The sequence below is a fragment of the Octopus bimaculoides genome, chromosome 6 (assembly GCF_046866305.1).
Source record: "Octopus bimaculoides isolate indiv1 chromosome 6, ASM4686630v1, whole genome shotgun sequence".
Taxonomy (NCBI): domain Eukaryota; kingdom Metazoa; phylum Mollusca; class Cephalopoda; order Octopoda; family Octopodidae; genus Octopus; species Octopus bimaculoides.
In genome coordinates this window covers 77,195,327-77,219,680 of record NC_142933.1, presented here as the reverse complement: position 1 = coordinate 77,219,680, position 24,354 = coordinate 77,195,327, and the positions used below count along the sequence as shown (strand labels likewise).

The 24,354-nt window shown below is 34.6% G+C and overlaps 1 protein-coding gene across 6 annotated transcripts in view; it reads left to right on the top strand.

Moving 5' to 3' along the window:
• Window positions 1-24,354, top strand: part of LOC106877218 (intraflagellar transport protein 54) — a 293,932-nt gene that overhangs the window by 179,283 nt on the left and 90,295 nt on the right. For all 6 annotated transcript variants that reach the window (XM_089354120.1, XM_089354119.1, XM_052968703.2 and 3 more), the window contains 2 exons: window positions 6,791-6,854; window positions 22,387-22,486. In XM_089354120.1, the coding sequence (XP_089210246.1) occupies window positions 6,791-6,854; window positions 22,387-22,486 (164 nt within the window). The remainder of the gene's footprint in view (window positions 1-6,790; window positions 6,855-22,386; window positions 22,487-24,354) is intronic.

Below are 24,354 nucleotides of genomic sequence, written 5' to 3'. Positions count from 1 at the left end.
AATGAACCCAGAACCATGTGGCTGGTAAGCAAGCTACTTACCACACAGCCACTATTCTTAAGGAATTGAGCAATGGAATAACCTGATCCTAGCACTGGCTTTAACATCCATTGTGATATCAGATCTTTGAACAAGAACATGAAACTAAATATGGTATTTTGTGTAATTGGTGTGATGAAGTTCAATTTTGCTCTACTGTCATCAAATATATTTGTAAATACATTGTGGAAGAGCTGTTTTAACCATCTAAAAAAAACATGTAAAATGGTTAAGTTTTGTGAGGTATTAAAAATTTTTGTAGCACCACTACTATCATTGGTCATAGACATAGTTTCACTGCAACTCTCTGACACTTAGTCTCTGAAGGGTTTTTATAGACCTCAGTTTAAATGTACAGACATATGTGTCTGTTATACAGTTATTGCTCTACCTCTTGTTAACATCCATGATTAATCACTTTTTGATCTCACTTGACTGTAATGTTTATAACACTGTACATTAATGGTACATCTCTCTCTCCACCCTCTATCCCGACCCCATCCCTTGTCATTGTTCTCTCCCTTCCTTTTTTTTACTCCAATTTATTTCTGTCATATTGACTGGCTTTGAAAATATGCACGTTGTTTGCCATGTATATATAAAGTATTTTTGACATTTTCTTATAGTACAAAGGTATAAAAAATAGAAATAGATTCTCACTAACTAGATTTAATTTTAACTTCTTGGCAAAAAAAGTAAAACAAAAAATTCCAAATAAATAAAAGAGGCAGGAAGTCAGATACTAATTTAGATCTAGTATCATATTCAATATTGTGCTTATAAATAGGGTGTTCTAGCTAAACTTGACAATTTATTATGTTTTTTTTTTTTGTTTTTTTTTTTTCAGGAACAGCTTGATGTATTGGCAAACAGCCAGCTGTTTTGGAGAGCATAAACATTAAAGTTGTTGATAAAAAGTTGGTTGATGTGGAGGAGTTGAAGTCCTCTGAATATTGGAAAACAGTTACTTATATTATGATAATTTGCACAAGGTATCGAATGCCAACATCATGACTACTGCTCAATGCTCTCTGAATACTGTAAAGACTGTGAGATGTGACATGGACAGCCACGATGGGGACTACCAAACTGTAGCCAGAAAAAAGGTACACAGTGGACTTTCTGACTGTATCCACATGCCAGAAATAATCCAACAGGACAAGCTGATGAAAGATTCGAGCAAAAAAACCTGGGCTTTGGTGAGAAAGATGGATGTTGGAGTTGCCACCATGAAGCTGACTCTGAATGAGGTCTTTTGCTGCCACTCATTCAAGAGGTGCAAGGGACAAATTATGACAGCCAAGGAGAACTGCTTGATGAAGACAAAGAAGCTCTTGAATAAGCTGAGGCATCCTGCTGAGCCGAGGATCATCTGGTTTTTCTCAGATGAAAAGAACTTCTCCCAGGACCGGTTGCACAACACCTAGAATAACAGGTGGCTTGCCTACAATCCCACATATGAAAACCAAGTCCCTCCAAACTGTGATGATCCGTAGGGGTCTCACCAGTGAGGGTTATGTCATGCCACTCTGATTCATTGAACAGTGTCTTAGGTTCAGTTCAGACAGCTGTGTAAATCTGCTGGAAGGTCATTTGTGTTTCAGCAGGATTTGGCTCTTTGCCATACATCCAGAGTCAGAATTTCCACAACTTCACCAGCCCCAATTTCTGACCTCCTAATTCCCTTGATTGTAATAATCATGGATTACTATGTAGGGGGCATGACTGAGACAAATACTAACTGCTCTGCTGGTGGCCAAGATCAAGGTGTTTGAAGATTTTCCCAGGGACACAGTGAGGAATGCATGCACAAGATTTCAAAGCCATCTTGAGACCGTGGTGGAAACTGAGGCTGACTGCTTTAAATTATCTATTATCTCCCAACCATAATCTAGTTGATATTTTTTTTTAATTTTTAAAATACTTTCATTTTTGGGATGGGATATTGTGTTTTCTTTACTTTTTATGCAAACTGTCAAATTTAGCCTGAACAGCCTATATGGTAATAAATATGCATATATATATATATATATATATATATATATATATATATATATATATATATATATATATATCAGAGAGTTAGGGGTTGAGGATTCAACCAACTAAGGGATAGTATCTATCCAATATACTGCTGGGAGGGTACCCAATTATTGTTACACTAGTGTTATGCCAAGTGTAATAAGTGGGTGCGAGTAAAAGGGGGTTATTTTACCCTAAATTTATATAGCAATAAGAAAATGGAGGAGAATATGTGGTATCCAGCGACTTGCAGACAGTGTATTCCATTGAATTAATTTGTTTATTTTGTAACGAAAATGACAAAAACCACAATATACAGATGCTTATGACATACCATGTCATATTAACAATTAAGGTTACAAATAGAAAGTACATTTAGCAATTGGAGAATATGCAGAAACTTACAGCTGTAAGTTCCTGTATATTCTCCAATTGCTAAATTTAGAGAACCAACAATATACAATTCACACAATGAATATGGACCGTATTTTGAGTAGAATATAATCGTTATCAATTTATTGTGAATTGTACTGGTTTTATCTTCTATAATGTGGCCACGAAATGTGCATAGTCAATACTCTACCTTCTATTTTATCAATTTACTAAGTTGAATTAAATTTTTAGTCTAGTATTTTATAGTTTTTAATGTATTTTATACTTTTCTATTGGATTTTATAGATTTTAAAATTAGTATTTTGTAGAGTACGTTTTTCTGGATGGTGATTGGTCTCCTTCAGTGTGTGAATTGTATATCAGTGGTTCTTCTCTAAATTATATTTATATACATATATTATTTATTATAAAATTCAATTTGGTATTACTAAATTGAATATTCCTGTATGTTTGGAATTTTACATTCCCTAATATTATAATAATTATGATTATATATATATATGCATATTTATTACCATATAGGCTATTCACATATACACTGAGTTTGTTGATAGACTCATTGTTATTTGGTGCATTTTAGTAAAAAAAAAAAATGGACGTAGTTTTCTTTTTAGGATAGTTTGCTCCAGTGCCTACTGAATCTTTCATTAATATTGCAAGCTGTCACACCTACACAAGTGTCAGGGAAGCCTATACATAATCTTCTTGTCATCTTATACAGTGTAATGCATTTTTTACTTTGCAGTGGCTGTATGTATGTTTTGTGATATATATTTCACAACTGTTTTCACTGTTGAAAGGCTAGAACTTGAGGCTAACTTCCTTCCACTAATCTCAAAGTCTTTGTAAAATATCATGGATAGTTTCTTCCTATCTTGATTAAAAGATTAAAAAAATCATCTATATTCTCAGTGGGAGTGGCTGTGTGGTAAGTAGCTTGCTTACCAGCCACATGGTTCTGGGTTCAGTCCCACTGCATGACACCTTGGGCAAGTGTCTTCTGTTATAGCCTCAGGCCGACCAAAGCCTTGTGGGTGGATTTGGTAGACAGAAACTGAAAGAAGCCCGTCGTATATATGTGTATATGTGTGTGTGTGCCTGTGTGTGTGTGCGCATGTTTGTGTGTCTATTTGTCCCCCCAACATCACTTGACAACAGATGCTGATGTGTTTATGTCCCTGTAACTTAGGGGTTCGGCAAAAGATACCGATAGAATAAGTACTAGGCTTAGAAAGAATAAGTCCTGGGGTCAATTTGCTCGACTAAAGGCGGTGCTCCAGCATGGCCGCAGTCAAAAAATGACTGAAACAAATAAAAGAATGATTAAGGTGAACATATAGCAGAAATAGATAAAATGAGTTCCTCTAAAGATGTACAGACAATCAATTTAATAGTTGTGTGTTTTTTTTTTTTTTTACTTTAATCTTGAGATTGGTTTCTCAAAAGATTCCTCAGATTTATGAGTCAATTCGTTGTTGGATTTGGAATTTAAAATCATCTCACTATGTAACTTATTGTTATCATACCATGTACTGGTCTTATTTACTTTATTATTTCTTCTTATTTCTAACTACTAAGTTGGCAAGCTGATCATTAGAACATTGGAAACCATGCTTTACTACATTTATTCTGACTCTTACTTTCTGCTTATAAATCCTGCTGAGGTTAGCTTTGTGTTTCATTCCTCTAGGGTCAATACAATAAAAGTATCATTCAAGTACTGGTTGGGGGGGGGGGGTCACCCTCATCATTGCTGTCTTTGTACTTAAAATAGAAGCTATTATTATCTCAAGTATTTTCCAAAATCTTTTTTGGTATAGAAAGTACATTCTATGTGTATCATTTCTTTTAAGAATATTTTTCAGACTTCTCTTTTACTATTTTATATACTTCATGTCTATGTTCTTGTATGTATTCAAATCACTATATTTAGAAAATAAAATTTTGATTATGTTTTCGCTGTTCTTGAGATTGGTCCATTAGTGACACATCACCCACCATCTTACAAGGTCTATCACATGGATGTTCATCTAAGCAGTTTCCAGCATAACAAAATGTTTCCTGATACCTCCAGAAATAAATCAAAGGTGAATTAAATGATTAAATTGGCTTTCCACGAAACAGTTACTTAAGATTCAATACTGGTCTCAGCTCAAGTCACTTTGCAATCAAGCACAATCCTGAAATATATTTGTGTTTCAAATTTAACACATTTTGTACTAAACCACCTGGTTCTATGATTAAAAAAATCAAAAAAAACTTCCAGTTTTAGTGACTGTAACCATGCTGGGGCACCACTTTGAAGAATTTTTAGTTGGATAACTTGTCTCCAGTACTTATTTTATTGGTGTCTTCTGCTGAACTGTCAAGTTTCAGGGATGCAAACACACCAACACTGGTTGACAAGCAGTGGTGGAAGGTAAACACAGACATGAAGAGGCAAACAGAGACGTTCATACACACACACATCTACACACGACAGGATTCTATTCAGTTTCCATCTATCAAACCACTCACAAGGTATTGGTCAGCCTGAGACTATAGAAGATATTTGCCCAAGGTACACACAGCTACTAAACATTTTAAGTGAACTATCTGTGTATATGAAGCTAAGTATCATAAAAGTTTCCTGTCATTTTCACATATAATTTTGGTTTATGTAAGTTTTTTTGTTCTTGAATAAAGAACATACATCTCTATAGTGAAATTCTTTTCTGTTTCTGCCATTTTCCTACCTTAATTAACTAGTATCATCATCATCATCATCATCATCACCACCATCATTTATACCATGGATCAGACAGAATTGGCTGAGACAGATTTTACTACAGATGGATGCCCTTCTTGTCACCAACCCTCACTTGTTTCCAAACAAGGTAATAATGTTCTGGTCTAGCAAACAACAGGGCGTAAATATGTGGTGAGCTGAAAACAAGCAACACCATTTGAGAGAGCCTTTTCACTACAATGCCTGCACAGCATGTCAAGACATGTCAAGAAGCTTGAACGTGCTTTACTTTCACAGTTAAGTGCAAGCAAAAGACAACACCAGTATTAACAATGGGACTATTTTTTTACAATCATTAACACTTGTGAAGTCAAGGAGAAATACAAACACACTCAAACACATGCATGCACATACACACACACGTACATGCATGCATGAGAAGACAGGCTCCTCCAGTTTCTGTCTGCCAGTTTCACTCACAAGGTAATGATTGACTCATGGGCTATAGTCTAGAATGGTACTGAACCTCCTAACTACATAGTTGGCAAAGCAAATTTCTAAATAACACAGCTTGAACTTATCTTAGTTAAAATGAAAGACCTTGCTCCTGACTCCTATACAGGACCTCCAGGACTGATGGGTGGGAGGGAGTCAGGTGTTCTCAAACCTGAGACTTTGACCAAATTATTGTTTTGGAGTGGACTTCACTTTAGGTACTCAAGTGCTAGGTGATGGTGTTCAGCAGTGTGATGGAACTTGCTGTGCAGGTGTAAATTTTGCTTTTTGGGTTTGGTGTAGGTAATAAGAAATGACCCATTGTATTTCACTCAAGAGATGCTAAAATCTGTGAGAACTCAAAGAATTAAAAAAAAAAAACCAACAGCTATTATTTCATTGAATTTACATTAATAAATAATTAACCTTTTCCATAACCACAGATCATAGGGGCCAGTGATTATAACTCTGATGTCTTTAGTGTTGATTAACCAACTGAAGATATTTCCCTAGAGTTTCCATATTTATTCCCTTCACATTGACATACAGCATGAAATATCCACAGGAGATTCAATTTACTAACATTGAAGCTAAGCCAGCCTGTAATATTTATGTTGCCTCAGTTTATTATAAATGTTAAAGTTCTATTGTTGATGCATCAGCTCTTCTGTTGTTTGAAGTGTGGGTATTGTTTGGTATTACTGTTATCCAAAAGATATTGTTGATATTATTTCATGTTGCTGTCATTTATTTTACGTCATGACGATCTTGACAAATATTATGGTTGTTCAATCAGTGACATGCACTTTTTAAAAATTTATTTATTTATTCTCTTTACGGTGTCATCATACTTTCTCAGATATTCAATTTAAAGTAGTTATTAGAATGCTAATTCAGCTTAATTACATTTTCTGTTCTTCTATTGAATACATTTTGAATAATTTATTATCTTGAAATTGCTTTTATTTCATTACACCATTTATTATCTTAAATCTGCTCTTTTGTTTTTTTACAATATTTCTTATTGCAATTAAATAATCCAGTTACAGTGATGTATCTCATCTTTGCTTGCATATCTACCCTAAAAAAAAGAAAAATTCTATTTTCTTTTAGGATATTACACTGCGAAAATTAACTCGGCCAACATCTGCAAAAGGTTCAAGACATAAAAAAGAAGGTAAGTTTGTTTACTTGTTGTCAGTAATAAAGAATGCTTACAGATGTTGTCTCTATAGGAGACTTTAAAATAAATTGAAAAAGTAACAGATACCATGACAATAATATTGTAGATGTTTTATTTTTTTCTCATTTTAATAATGCAAAAGTAGAATCTTTTGAAATTACAGGTGTTTATGCATAAGAATAAAGAATTGTTGTCTTTGTGCAGACTAGAATAAAATCTAATCTAGAATTTATGTAGAACTTACAGTAGTGTATGATTATAATATAGCCATTGCTACAAAGATGCACAATTGAAGGTAACAAAGAATTCTTAAATTTCCATTATCATCGTGGCTTCTTTTGCCACCAGCTTACCATTTTCTGTTATGATATTCTTCCAAATATTTGTCTTCTATGATATTTCCATCCATTCTATCAACATCCCTTACTATTATTGACACAACTCTACACTATTCAGTAAACACTGCATCACTATTTCAAGTATTTTTCTTTAACATGATGCAAATGATTCAATTTTAGTTGGCAGTTATACTTTAGAATATTTTGAGTCAATTTACAGTATCTATTACAGCTTTCATCAAACACATTTGGTTTTTTGATTGCCCTTTTACCAACAATTTTCACATTCCATTGTAAGATTTGCATTATTATTTTCTTCTTCTTCTTCTTCTTCTAACGATATTTACTTGGGTAAATTGTGGTTTTGTGCTATGTTTTTTATCATTTTACATTTTACATTATTCATACCTTATAATGGATACTTCATGTTTTTGAATCATATTTGTAATTTATTGCTTCCATTCAGTTTTCTTTTGTTAAACAAAGGCAATATTTTACATTATGACCAACAGTCATCCCCCCCCCCCCCCCCCACACACACACACCTTCCTACTTAAGTTTGCAGCTAGTTTTGCTGTGTATCAATAATTTAGAGATTGTGCTTAATGCTATCTGAAATCATTTTAATTAATGTATTTGGATTTTTCCTTGTAATTAATCTTTTTCCCCAGTTGATTACTTTCTTCCAATATTTCCAGTTTCCATCCATGAGCTCTAATATCTTATTGTTGATATTTGTCAGATTATTTTGACTAACTCCTTCGGAGTTATTCCTATATCTGCATTTTAGTAATTCTTCCATATCAAGTTCTATATAATTTTCACTCACTCTGAGTACTGTATCTTTTTTTTCTTTTTGTAGCCATGCATCTCTCTTATTCCTGTCCCTCTATGATATTTTAACCCCTCATTATCTGGTATAAAGCCACCCACCTCAATCCTACATCATCCCCTCAGTGGAGGAAGTCTTGTTTCACAAGTTACTTGGTGATCTCACTGCTGCTGGTGCCATGTAAATAGCACTCAATATACTCTAAAAAGTGGTTGGCATTTGGAAGAGCATCTAGTTGTAGAAACTATACCAAAGCAGACATTAGAGCTTAGCATACTCCTCTAGGTTGTCAGCTCTAGTCAAATCATTCATCCCACACCAGTACAGAAAATAGATGTTAACTGATGAGGGTGATGATGATGACAGAACAAGTAACCACTCTTTCTATAAATGCTTTCCTTTTTAATTATATTTATATTATTTACTTACTTAATTTTGTCTAGATTGTATTTCAGGAAGTTAAACCATAAAACTGAAGTTACATTTTTCTGCTAAATTTCTGTCTCATTTACTTTAATTGCATTTTCAAATTATTTTCTTCTTCAGCTTTTGATGTTGATTTTAATGCTTTCAGAAATGTTAACTTAAAAGATCTTTCATTATTTAATCATACCTTTATTAAAACTGTTATTAGTCTTCTTTTCCATATATTTGTCTTTGCCTGTATCTGTTGACTTCTAGTTTGGAGTTCAATAGTTTGCACTCTATTGGTTTCAAAAATTCTAATTGAGTAGGAGTCTGTAGTAATTGTAATAATTGAGTAAGACTCTAGATATAGATATTTCATAAAATTTGAAACATTAAAGAAGTTTATATAACTTGGCTCTTTTCTTCATAATTTAGTTGGCTTCGTGTTATTACACTGTCACTATACAGTTGGTAATAATTTTTATGTTTGGCACATGGCATCAAATTTGAAGGCAAGTGATATAGTTTATTAAATTTACTCCAGTGTATAGCTGCTACTTTTAAAAAAATATTCTTGGAGAAATGAATATTAAACACAACCATGTTAACCTTTGAACATATAGAAACTAATTGTCTTGTATGTAGAGACTACAAGACATTTAGTTTGACATTCTATTCTAGATCAGTCCTATATGTATTAGTGGAGGCGCAATGGCCCAGTGGTTAGGGCAGTGGACTCGCGGTCATAGGATCGCGGTTTCGACTAAATCCTTCATTTTGTCCCTGTTAATCTCAGTTGTTGGCCAACCAGAGCAAAGTGCATCGTGAATGGAAAAATCTCCTGACCAAAATTCTGAAAAACCCACTTCTGGTACACACATTTTGTAACAGCATCTTCTCTGTACACAGTACATATCTTCCTGCAAGTTTCCACTCCTTTCTTACCCTTTTTAAAATAGAAAAAGGCATGACATGTTAAAAATATTCATTTTAATTCTCCATTTTCTCGGTGATCTTAAACACTCCAAATACCACCTATCTTGTTGCAAGTTTGCATCGAACTATGTTAGTGTATCAAGTATCTAATGAGTATGCATACACAAAGGAAAAAAAAAAAGCAAACAAACTTTTTGGTTAACCATTATCATATTTTGTCATCACTTAATGTCTGTTTTCTCTGCTGGCATGGATTGTACAGTTTGACAAGAGCTGGCAAAACCTGGAGCCACACCAGGTTCCATTCTCTGTTTTGGCATGGTTTCTACAGTTGGATAGCCTTCCTGACACCAACTATTTTACAGAGTGTACTGGGTGCTTTTTATGTATCACCAGCACCAGTGCTTTTTATATGGCACCAGCACTGACCAAGTCACCAGGATCTTGCAAGACAAAACCTCCTTGACTGGGAACTGAGGAGTTGTATTGAATGGGTGTGCCAGTTGAGAGATTAAAGGTATATAGGGACAGAGATAGGTATCTTTCTGTAGACTAGATACCTGGATACCACAGTTGGAAAAAGAAAGGGTGAGTTTGAGAGTAAGATAAAGAGAGCAATAGTGAGAGAAATATTGGAAACAATGTATTGGGACATGCCCTCGAGGGACATTAGGGGTGGTGAGAATAAGTGAAGTGATATAGAGGTTTTGGGCTGGGTGAATGGACATGATTGAGTTGACTGAAGCAATGATGGAGGGAAATATGGGAGAGGCTTGGGGCGAGAGGTTTCAGTAGATATGTCAAGGCATTAAGGCGAATAGCAGGTAAGCAAGATGGAGAACTGCACATGGAGGGGAGAGAAGGCACAAAAAAGGAAGTGATTGATAGGAAAAAGTAGATGGGGGAAGACATTGAGAAATGGAAGTGATTGCGGTGTGGGAAGAAAGGTAATTAAGAAAGCCAGGTGGGATTTAGTATACACCTATTCTGCTCTCAGGTGATAGGGAAGTGATGACTACTAGGGGATGAAATATGGAGGGAGACGTTGATGGAGTAGACATGGGAATAGAGTAGAGCCCCTCACAGACAAGTATTATCAAGGTGGTTTTAAGATATCAAGTCTGCAATGGTGGACAAGTCTTCTTGAGTACTGCAAGGCATCAGATATCTCAGTCCTTCGTTATTTCCTTCATAAAGCTCAGAATTCTTGAGAATGGCTGTCAATACTTTGCCCCATGTCTTCCTGGGTTTACCCATTCCAAAAGTTCTATCCATTTTTAGTGATTGGCACTTCTTTCTGCAACTGTCCACATCTGTATCCATCACATGACCAAATCAGTGCAGTCTTCTCTCTTGCATACTGCATTTAATTCCTCTTATGCTTATCTTTTCTCTTAATACACTAATGCTTTGTTGCACATGTACACTGACATTTCTCATCCAGTAGAGCATGGCAGCTTCATTCCTCTCTAGTCTTCACATGTCCTCTGAATTCAGGGCCCACATCTCAATAGCATGTAGCATTGCCCTTTGCACACGTGTTATACAATCTCCTTTTCACTTGGAGAGAGAGACCTTTAGTTGCCAACAGAGGTAAAAGCTCTCTGAACTTTCTACATCTTTTTCTTATTCTAGCAATTAAACTTCTCGTACATCCTCCCCCACTGCTAATTAGGTCACCTAGGCAGCAGAAATTATCCGTTATTTCTAGAAATCCTCTGGAGCATTTGAGAAAATCAATTTCCTATATGAAACTGAACTTGGTATGTATGTGTGTTTTACTGCATAACAACATGTATTGGTGTGTTGGTTTATAGACATCCCCAACTCTTAGAAAAGAGAAACTGATAGAATAAGTAACGAACTTAAATTAAGAACTGAAGTTTATTTGACAGTGATTGGCTGCATTCCAATGACTAAAACCAGTAAGAGTTATGAAATGAAAATATAGTAGTAGAGATTTATAATCACTTCTTATGATGAGAAATACCTAGTTATATGATTTGGTCATATATATATATATCTTTAAAAAATTGTGTGTGGGTGCCTGTGTATGTGTGCGTGTGCATATGTATGTAGAAGGAAACTTCATCATTAGTATCTGTACTGGGTTATGTAATAGAAGCTGAAACCCCAAAAAATTATTGAAGAGTGAGTAGAATTACATAGAATTATATAATGTTACAAATCTATTAAAAAGTTTGTCTAGAAGACATGCACACACACATACACATACACACACAGTGTTGTCAAGAAATTTGGGGTTTAGTCACACTGTGTGATACCTTGGGCAAGTGTCTTTTGCTTTAGCTATGACCATGTAGTCAGTAATTAAGTTGGTGATAACATTTTATTACAGCAAGCATCACAAATTTAATTAGAAATGATTATGCTGTGATAAAAAGATACATTCAGCTCAGTCCCTATTATTAACTTGGTGTAGATACATAATTAAAGCAGCATTAAATTATAAACACCATTCTTAAAGTGAGTCCTTTTACAGCTCCTTGTCATGTAGAGGTTAATACATGCTAATATGTCAGTTACTGTGACTGCATGGTTACAGGAATGGTTTTACTTTGAGATTGACTAAGACTAATGATGTAGCACTTACATCTTTGCTACAACATGTAGGATCACGGTGTAGATGTATGAACATTTATACGATTATTTTCTTTATGCTTTTCTGTTTTCTTTTAATAGAAAATTGGAAGTTGTTTTGCTACTTATATTTAAGGTTTGAAATATTTCACAATCTTGAAAGTAATACAAAAAAAAAATGGTTACCAAAACATCAAAGCTAACTAAATTAGAAGTGACTTATTTTCATTTACCTCATATGCAATACATTAAAATGCTTAGAGATACAAATACTGGATGCACAACAGGTATAGCTCTGCTATCACCACCAGTAAGAGCCCTAGTTGAGAAGGGCCTCAAGCAAAGAGATACCATCTCTCCAAAATTCTTTATCGCATATCTAGAAAGGGTCATCAAGGACGTTGACTGGACAGGTGGCGTGAGCATCAATGGTGAGCAACAAACACATCTCTGATTCACAAGTGACATTGTGTTCTTCGCTGAAACCACAGACCAGCTGCAGACCATGCTGACAGCTGTATACTCAAAGCTTAACAGTGGTTCTTAAAATGAAACAAAATATATGCAGCTGGAAGATGTAGCACAAAGCTGAAAAGAATTGGGAAGCAATGAAAGTGAGGAGGGAAAGGAGTGTACCTACTTAGGTTACACAATGTATATGCACCTAGATATGGATGCTGAAATCTCAAAGAGAATAAAGACAGGAAGGAAGGCATTAATTTAATAAAGGATGTGCCCCAAACAAACCTGGACAAGGCCAGACTCTTCAATAGCACCATCCTCACCTGCGCTTTTATACTCTGTGGGATGGGGGCTATTATGAAGAGGAGAGAACACTGATTGGCTACAATGCAAAGAACCATGGAAAAATCAATACTAGAAATATCATTGAGTACATTCAAAATGAGATAATTCAATGCCTTTAATGTGAAACAATTACAGGAAGCTATCAAGAAGGAAATACTAAGTCAACTTGATGAGCTCATTGAGGATTCCAGTTTGCTAGTTTAGAAAATTAGAAGCTGCAAATGGTAAGCAAAACCTGCAGTCCAGCAAGAGCCTGGCTGAAGAATCTGGAAGGAGACAAAGAAAATGTTACAGAAATGGAAAACAGTGAAGAGGAACATGAATTATCACCAAGTATTTCATTCGCTGAAAAGTGATCTTACAATATTCAAGAAGGACTTTGAGAATTATAGATTGAAGAAATTGATGCAGGCTGCAGAGAAAAGTTTTTTAAAAAATTGTGTAAATTGATTGTCATTAAAATGGATCATTGCCCTTCAAAGTACAGTGCAGTATTTTAGCTTGCTGCATTTACAGTACCTGTGTTTTAAGAGGTTAATAAAACTTGTTCTTCACTTAAATTATACTTATATTTCTTCCTATTTCTCTTATTTATGTTCAGAATATTAATGATGATACAGGTGCATATATAGAGTTTTAATGAGTTTTATTAAGTGCTATATGGTTATTTAAAAAGTGATGATCAGTTCTCCAGAAAATTCACGTATTTGGTAACCCTCTGGTCCCAGTGGTGCAGTTAGAAGGTACTATACTCTATACCTCACTTTTGTTTTGCGGTTAGGTATAGTATTAGCTTGAAAAAACATTTTCTATCAGGACTTTAGTAATTTTCTGTGTATGAAGTCAAACATAAATAAAATCATTTTCCTTTCTATTTATTTATTTTGCATGAAGATTTCCATGTGACTGTTGGAACATTTCTTGTCATATGATTTTATTGACCTTTTCTGAAGCTTTCCGGTGCAGCCAAGTACAAATTTAACTTACGTTTTCCCAAGCTAATATTCTATAATTCAGATGGAAGAATATAGAGTTATTAAGCATATACATGAAGTTTCTGTATCTTTTAATAGCACAAATTATTTTCCTGTTGTCAATTCATACAGCTATGAAAGTATAAGATGTATCTCCTCTGATTCTATCTGCATTATTTGTAGTCAATAAATCAATACTTACCAATAAGCAAAGTAAGCAGTATTTAGCAAAGAAAAGAAAAAAAATAATAAAAATTGCTGAAATCTCAGAAAACTAGTGATGTTCTATGTTGGCAAAAAATATTAATATATTTCACAAAATAAGATTGTGTGCATGAGGAGAGGTAAATTTTGATGTTCCATGATAAAACCTTCCTTAAAGAAAAAAAAAATGAATAAATGAAAAATAAAATTTAAAATTTGAAAACAAATAAGACAGAAACAGTGATAGTGTACAAAGTCTTCTCTCTAAACAACAACTATACTTATTTTGTGAATTTTATTAATATTGATTATCATAAGAGCTTAAACCAAGTTTCTTAGAATTTAGCCAGACTAATTTAATAATTAGTTTATTTTGAAGTCTAACATGTGGCATCATCTTCTCTGAAGAGAGCATTTCTATCATCATGTAAATTTAGGCTTATAACATTGTGAGTAATCCAAGAATTGAAGCTAGTAACATGTCATGCTTATTTCTGGATGGCAGAAATTACCCAGATTTTGACACTGATCTGTACTCCAATTATTTTAAGAAAATTTATGCACTAGTAGAAAACTGCCTTTGTGTGTCAGCCTCATAATTTCTGATCTTTTTTAAAGATTATGTTGGATTTCCAATAATCTTATCTACTAGATTACAATTTTGTAACATAAGTATAAATGTTAAAAGAATATGTTGACTCATATGATATAATCAACCAGCAATTACATTACTCCCTCCAGTGTCATGCTTATTTATTCACATTGCTTTGATTTAATCATGTTCAAGAGGGTTATCAACAATTTTTGTTCATAATTTCAACTTTTTACACATAAGCCTAAAATGTTGTCAGTAGGCTACCAATGATTCAGTTATGTATTTTCAGTAAAATCAGGGATATTTATTTTTGTGACATTGCCACATTATTTTGGATGATTTTCTGAAGGACTTCACTTCCACTATGAAAATTCTTTGCTTCATTGGATGAAAATTCAGAAACATATCTGACTCATCCAAAGACAAGTCACTGCTATTTTCTTTTTTTCTTCTACATTTTATAAGTTTACATGTATATATCCTTCAAAGTTAGAATCACTACTTGCTGAAGCCATATTAGTATAATTGCAAAAATATTGATCACAACTCAAACTATGTACCATTAAAAATTTTCCAGTATTTATTGATTATATTTAAGCAGAAATGACTTTATCTCACATTATCTCAGAGCTTTGAGATTTCAGTGATGATTGTTTATGTCTGAAATGACATTGTATGGTAAGTGTGAAAGACTGAATCTGACCAGTTTGAACCTTAAGTAGGTAGAGTATTTGAGCTGGATATGGACTGTTGAAATGCCAAAGTTTTAAGATGAATGTAAATGTAAAAGGTTAAATGATTTCTGTGACAATTAAGTATGCTGTTTAGCCCTAAGTCATCCCTGATTGACTTAGTAAACCTATAATCAAAGATATTACAACACCATCCTGTCTCTTAAAGAGTATTTAGGACTACATCATCCATTGTGTTCTTCCTTTCTCTAGCAGATCAAATTATCGCATAATTTTTCTGTATTTACTTACGGCAACCATATTTGTTCAGATATTAAGACTATACTTAATTATTGAGCTTTCAGCACAATATGCACTGCCTCCCTTTCTGTAGTTCTTTCTGCTATGTAAACTGTATTCTATTGTGGAATGTTTTTTAATTTCTCACCATATATGTTCTGCCATTCTTGATTTTATTGCTTCACCTAAGATTCACATTTCAATATTCCGTCATTCTCATCTTTAAAACATCTGTTTTCCATTTCATAAATATTTCTTTATATATGAAATTTTTCAATGCATAAGTGTCACACATAAATACTTTTCATTGTATCATCTCAATAAAATATTTACAATTAGGTGAAGCCACAATGAATTCCAGTTTTGTAGCCACTGCACTTTTGTGAGTAGATGCAGATGTTAGGTAGTTCTTGAGGTGGGCATTTATTTGTTTATTGTTTTAAAGTACTTTACAAGTGGAACAATGTACTTCGTATTTATAAGTTTTGTCATTTGTTACTTGAGCAGCCATAATTTCTTTGTGCATTTTGAAAAGTGTAGAAAGCATTCTTAGTGGAAGTTAGTGATTTATTAAAGTCATAATAAATCATTAGACCATTGAGTTAATTTTTTTTCAGTTCTTTTATCAGTGAAATTTCAGCTTGAAAAAAGATAAATATATTTGTGAAAGATATCAGATTAAAAAGCAGAACAAAGTAGGATGTCTTATTAAAAAGTGTTTGTTATCATTATTATTATTATTATTATTATTATTATTATTATTATTATTATTATTATTATTATTATTTTATCTGAATGCAGACTGAAATTTAAGGAAATATTGAAAGTTTTATTTTTTATATTCAATTTTCAGTTTGTTTTTGAATTCTGAATAAAATCTTAATTTAGTTTTTAAAAAATATTTATTCAATTTTTTTCACTCTCTAATTTTGCTTTCTGAAAATGTCATTTTTATTGATGTTAATTTCAAATTATATACTAAAACAGTAAAAAGATATATAGGAAATATCTTTTTCTGTATTTGATTGTAAAAATAGTTTCATTTTGTATTGAGAGATCTTTGTTCTCAAGTGTTGAAAATGTAAGGAAAATATTTACTTTTCATCACTTTGCTGTACTAACTATTAGTGATGTTATTTAACCCATATCTGTCAAAATTATAAGCTCCATCATAATAGTTGCTGCTGGATTATCTTTAACACCTAGTGATATCATTAATAATTAAAACTGGTATCGGGAAAAGAGGAACTTATCCTCAATTCTGAAATCTGATGCAAATGCTTGCAACAGTGGAAGCTCCAGTAAAGATGCCAAAAGGCCACGTGATAACATGAGAGGGAGTAATGGATTAAGTGTACCACCCAAGTTAAATACATAGAAAATTGCATAATAGTTGGATAGTGAGTAATATTGTATGAGGAGAGAAAGGTTGTTGGAAAGGCATGTATGGACATCAAGAACAGTTAATGGTAACATCAGCAGTAATTGAAAACAGCAAGAAGAGAAACACATTTAATCATGGCATAGATACATTAATGAACCCAATACTGTGTAACCATATTTCTGCTTGGTGCAGATACAGAATGTAAAGTATTCCTAGTGCTACTGTATGCTTTGCCAGAATGAAGACATCAGTACCATTGCAAAATAAAGAGATTGTTAAAAAGTAATCCCATTTCCATAAAAAGAGGAATTATTTCCTCTTCTTTTTCCTCCAACTTGATTTCTTTAACAAATCTGCTGAATTCAAACCACCAATGGTTACTAACACTGTGAATAATGTGTAAACTATTTTATCTCAATGGGTCATACAAGAATGTAGTAAAAAACAGTGCAGAGATGGTGAACCTACTAAAAACACAAGCCAGTGAGGGAGCTTCTGCACTCATGCAAACTACTAGAAATTGTAACCGAATTCTCTCAAGTCAGATTTTGCTGTTTTAACCTTTTAGCATTTAAACCGGCCATATCTTACCCAGATATTTTATTTGTTTTATGTTCAAACTGGCCAACATTGGCCTTTCACACCTACCCTACAATGTTAATCTAAAAATATACAGTCACATCACTGAAATTTCAAAGCCACAAAATAATACAGGATTAATTCAAAACTATGTGAATAAATATTACATTTGACTTGACAACGTAATCTGATTGCTAAAGGGTTAAAAAAAGATATGTTGGCCATTGTAGACTTTGGTGTACAAAAACACAGGATGGCCACTGTCAGAATACTTTTAATTATAATTCTGATTAATCAGGTTTGGCTTGGGTCTCAGCAACAACAATTTAAAACTTACATGATTTCAGAAATAATTAGATAAATACATCAAGACTCCTTTAAGAGGTAGAGGTTCAGTTGAATATTTAGCTAGATTTAGAATAGAAACCTTATTAATGTATATGAAATTGATTTTGTGCTACCTAAAGAAACTCAGTGCAAGGAATAAGATTATAAGTATAGACATCTCAGTTATAAACTACAGCCATCTCACTTATAAACTACAGTTTCAATTTAATAATGCAAAGTTAATTAAACAGGAGAACCAAGAGAAGGGAAAATAGAGAAAAGAAAAAAAAAACATTTCTCATGCTGTCCTAAAGCTTGCATAGTTATGATATATTTACCACTGGTACAGATGGCAAACCTTATAAAGAACGAGAATTAATCAAAGTAACCACAATGGGCCTGGTGTAAAACTTTGAAGCAACTAAACATATATTGTTTGGTCATAAATTAAGAAGTCATGTAAACAATGAAAATCAATCTTTTGTCTCTGAACATGGAAGCAATGAAGTCTTAGCGGAAAGTGAAATGCATTGACAAATAAAAGATTTAAGGACAACAGTCCTTCCTGTGGTTATATGTGATAATATAGATGATAAAGATGAAGTGAACCAATATGAAATGAACAGGTGCTAAAAAGCTTTGGACTAATGCAAAAATAGAAGTTTCTTTCTTCTTCTTAAGGTCCATTGCTACCTTTGAGTGGCACATCAGGCAGTCAGTGATTGTCAATTATCTTTGTCTCTGGCCAACTGGTATGCTTCTTCCTAGGTGATGATCAATCTGTCTAGGTCTTCTTTGAAGGTACTACACCATGTCTTCCTTGGCCAGCCTCTTTTTCAGGAGCATCCAATCCATGGCTGCTTTGGAAAACCTCTCCTCTGGCAGTCTTAGTATGTGTCCAGCCATTTTGTTTTTAGCTATACAAAATCAAGTTATTCAATTAACCAAAAATATCAAAGCTATCAAAAACTCTCAACATATAGTAAATAATGAGGTTAAGCTCAACTATGCAATCAGCACAATACCAGATTAAGACATCAACATTAACAAGCACTTACCTCGTATTTACCTGTTCATTCTTTATGCAGACTAATTATATTTATCTACAGATGTAGACAGATATGTTAATTGTACAATATGCATGTGAAACTTAGAAATAAATTATATCAGCATCTACCCAGTACAGTATGTGGGACATGTCTGTCCAGACTAAGGAAACTTAGGGCAACATTTTGAAAATTGCTATAGAAAGTGTAACATGTAATTTACATGAGATACTTTCAATTTAGTAATCCCAACGGTACATATTCATCAAACCCCTCTCCCAGTACTGTAAAAGCTGTCAAAATAAACAGGAACACTATTAACTCTTTCGTTATGTTATCTCTGTTTAAATACACAGCTTTGGCCTCAGTTTGTTTGGAAAATTATGAAGAATCTAGTAAAATAACTTTGTCATTGTTAACCTGGTGTTTGAAACATAAATTAGTATGAAATTTTGATGAGCAGTTTTAATTTACATCATACAATATCAGGAAGTTTGTAACATAGCACCAGTAGCAAGTTTTGGACAGATTGGTACCAAAAGGGTTCAGAAAAAAAAGAAAAGCAGTTAAATCTTAGAGCAGTTTAGAGGTTTATACAAACATCTAACTATAATTAAAAATAATGCTATACATATAATGGTGAGGAGAAATATCTACATGCATCTACTGAAACCATTTAATAATGCTTGGAAATCTAAACACAAGAGCACACATGTTACAGTGAGGTTAGAGTATCTACAATTAAACAGACGTCAGTATTTTTAAGTACTTTAGTATATGCTTTCAAATTTTTGTACAAAGTCATCAGTATTTTTTGGGTAGGGGGTAAGTCAATTACAGCAACCCCAGTGCTCAACTGGTACTTATTTTATCAACTTTGAAAGGATGAAAGGCAAAGTTGAGCATGACGAAATTTGAACGCAGCACATAAACAGCCAGAAGAAATACTGCTAAGCATTTTAGCCAGCATGCTAATGATTCTGCCAGCTCACCACCTTGGTACTTTAATATTTTAATGTCCAGAAGGATAAAAGTGGAGTTGACCTGGGATAAATTTTAATTCATGAAGTTATCATGCACAATGGAAATCAATGTGAATAAATATCCAGTTTGTCTGACTCTCTATCTCTTCAGTTATCCACCACCCTTCTTGTTGCTGTTGTTGTTATAGTAGTAGCAAGGTGTATGACTGAGTGGTTAGAGCATCAGACTCACAATCATGAGGTAGTGAGTTCAATTCCTGTACTGGGCTGTATGTTCTGATCTTGAGCAAGACACTTTATTTCATATTGCTCCAGTTCACTCAGCTGTAGAAATGAGTTGTGACATCACCAGTGCCAAGCTATATCAGCCTTTGCCTTTCTGTTGAATAACATTGGTGGCATGGAAAGGGGAGGCTGATATGCATGGACGACTGTTGGTCTTCTATAAACAACCTTGCTTGGACTTGTGCCTTAGAGGGTAACTTTCTAGGTGCAATCCCATGGACATTCATGACCGAAGTGGGGTCACCTTTTTTAAGTAGTAGTAGTAATTTCTAATATAGGCGTAAGGCCTGAAATTTAAGGTAAGTGGTTTAGTTGATTGAATCCTGTTCCCAGTACTTTATTTGTACTTTGCTTTAATTGATGTTGAAGTTATAGAAAGTAAAGTTGGCCTCTGCATGATTTGAATTCAGATTAGTGAGAGCTGGAATGAGTACCACAAGGTATTATATCTAATACTCTAATGACTCTGTCAATCAACATTAGTTTAAGGTGACAGTATTAATTTTATGAGTTCTTAACCAATATAAATATTGTCTTCTGGTACCAATCTTATTAATTTTGTCGCTCCAGTGAAATAATATATATATATATATATATATATATATATATATATATATATATATATATATATATATATACATACACACACATACCCAGGCCTATTCCCCATTTTCTTTTTAGGAGTGGGTAGCCACTACGCATTCCATTCATTTCCCAATTTCCCAGCTCAAAGGAACGAGCACCAGTCTCTACTCGGGTGATGGCATAGAACGTAACCCCCAATATCAACAGCGGGGCCTGACAACATATACTGGTTTACCTCCACTGCATCATGCTGGGTCTGTACCCCTTTGTGTAACACCAAAATCTACTCATCCACCCACAAACACTCTCCAAGCTTTCCTATCATTTATAAACTCTCTTGCTTCTCTCACTCCAACATCTCTAACCACCAAAGCTTTCATCACTCCATCCATCTACACAAACTGAGGTCTGCCTCTGGTTCTGCTACCTACCACTTCAGCCTTCATCCCCCTCTTTACTACCCGCTTGTCATCCATCCTCTCCATGTGGCCAAACCACCTCAACATTCGTCTATCCAATTTGGTGGTGAGCTGGCAGAAATGTTAGCATGGCGGAAAAATGCTTAGCGATATTTCGTCTGCCATTACATTCTGAGTTCAAATTCCATCGAGGTCAACTTTGCCTTTCATCCTTTTGGGGTAGATCAAATAAGTACCAGTTACACACTGGGGTCGATGTAATCAACTTAATCCCTTTGTCTGTCCTTGTTTGTCCCCTCTATGTTTAGCCCCCTGTGGGCAATAAATAAATAAATTTGGCTGTTAATTTTCTCTCATTCCTGCTCATCTTCGCACCTCCTCATTTCTCATCCTGTCCATCTGTGTCACACCAACCCTTAGCCTTTGGACATCTCATCTCAAACACATCTAGTCTCCTCCTTTCCATCTCACTTAGCCCCCCACCCCACGTCTCTGCACCATATCACATTGTCAGTACAATTGCACCCTCATACACCTTTTTGTTTTCACACTCAACCTTTTATCTCTCAGCATACCTTTCACAACTCTAAGTATCTTACTCCCCTCCCTCACTCTGTATCCCACCTCCTCAGCCAACCTCCCCATCCACCATTACATGTGACCCCCAGAACCTTAAAAACACTCACCTCCTCGAACATCCCTATTTATACTCACATCCATCCTACCAGCCATTCCATCTCTCAAACATCTCATCACCTTACTCTTGGCTACATTCATTTTCAGTTTCCTCCTCTCACACACTCTTCCAAACTCTACCACCAGTTTCTTCAGTTGCTCTTCTGAGCCCACCACCAGTGCTGTATCATCAGCAAACAATAACTGACTCACCTGCCATTTCTTTCCATTTTCTTCTACCATTTGGGCTCCCTTACCTAGGGTTCTAGGTACACCACACCATCCATATATAAATTAAACAGCCACGTAGACATCACACAACCCTGTCTTAACCCCACCATCACATCAAACCACTCACTTATTTCAACAACCATCCTAACACACACCCTACTTTTATAAAATCTCTGAACAACTCTCAACAATCGACCATATACACCATACAACTACAACACCTGCCACATTGCATCCCTATGCACTCAGTCATATACCTTCTCTAGAGCCTTTATGGACCTAGAGAAGGCATGTGTGAAATAATATTACTATTAATAATATTGAATATTTTTTTCCTAATTTGCAGAAAATGAAGTCTCACCTGTACCTTCTGATATGCAGCTTTCATCAGCAGTAGAAACTACTGATGGCCAGCAGACAAAAGTATCTCCCAAGGCTCCAGAACAGTATGTATTGTATTTAAATATACTGTCACAACTATTCATGTTATTTATGATATATGTTATAATATTCTAAAACCAGACTCTTTTTACAATCATTTTATTACTATAATTAAGACTATATATGTAACCATAGAAATTCTAATACACTACTTCAATGATGATGTTTGTATTTCTTATTCCCAGGTTTATTTCATACTATATGATACTGGGTTTTGTTGTTTCTTTAGCTGCAGATGAAGAAAATGAGGTCTTTCATTGATTGGTTTTTCTTTTTAAAGTTTATCAGGAGAAGAGGTGTGGAAAAAGCAGTGTCAATGACTTTGCAGACTGGTGAGATCGATGCAGATTATGTCCAGTTTGAACTTAAGCAAGTCACTGTCATTGCAGGATGAATGTGGACGGGGAGGGAACTAGAGATCTGGTTCCAATGCTTACAACAGAGTAAACTTGTGACTATATTAGGGATGCCGAAAAGTAATGTTCTTTTTGCAAGCAAATAGTCTGACATTATGTAGCATGAATAGTTTACCAGCTGTCTTCTAATAGCTGTCTGAAAAAAGAGCTTGTATACTAGGCCAAAGTCATGGATTCCAACAGTAATAGACATACATCAGAATGATGGGCACCTTGTTCAAGGAAAGATACACACAGCATCTGACATCATTCTGGGGACAAAAATAGAAGACACGTGACATCCCTATCCAATATGATAGGGACATTGAAAGAAGCAAGCAAGCAATCCCCAGATAACATGGAGCATTATTGCTAAGGCCAGGAAGTACAGGGGACAGGGTATCAAATGTGAGCTTTGCATTACTGAAAAGCTAGACATCATCCAGTCAAGAGATAACATCTTAAACATTAGAGATGAAACTTTCTCTTTCTGCATGCTCTACCAATATTTCACACTCCAACATTTCAAAGAACCACCACCCACTCTATTGATCCCACCAGGATAGGTTTCTTTCCTCTGAATGTGAACATTAAATATATACATCATATGAACTCCACACATAGAAGACACATGCCTTAATAGTGAACTCCCTCAATATACAAACATATGAATATTACACATACCCAGCAGATAACATGATATAAACAAACTTATCATTCAGCACAGTTTTTTCCAAAAGTTAAATCCAAGGGTGATAATCGCCCAAAGATTATTAAGTTGTTGCTTAAGAGTTGTCTCTTTTGATTTCTTTAATTTTTTTTTTTTACCAAAAGTTCTCATGAGACTTTCTCGTAAATTCCTGTGCTTTTTGTGTTTTAATCCAAAATGGATTGACAACTGGTATTGGTGTGTTTACATCCCTATAACTTAGCAGTTCAGTAGAAGATACTGATAGAGTAAGTACCAGGCTTAAAAAAGAAAACAAGTACTGTGGTCGATTCATTTGACTACAAATCCTTCAAGGTGGGGTCCCAACATGGCTGCAGTCTAAGGACTGAAACAAGTAAAAGATAAAAGAAGGAACCTCAACAAAAGATATGTACACTCACACACACATACACACCCGTGTATACACATGTGCACATGTCTGTGTGTTTGTGCGTGTATATATATATTTATGTGGAGGCGCAATGGCCCAGTGGTTAGGGCAGCGGACTCACGGTCATAGGATCGCGGTTTCAATTCCCAGACTGGGCGTTGTGAGTGTTTATTGAGCGAAAATACCTAAAGCTCCACGAGGCTCTGGTAAGGGATGGTGGCGAACCCTGCTGTACTCTTTCACCACAGCTTTCTCTCACTCTTACTTCCTGTTTCTGTTGTGCCTGTAATTCAAAGGGTCAGCCTTGTCACACGTGTCTCTGGAGTGCTCAGCCACTTGCACGTTAATTTCACGAGCAGGCTGTTCCGTTGAACTGGA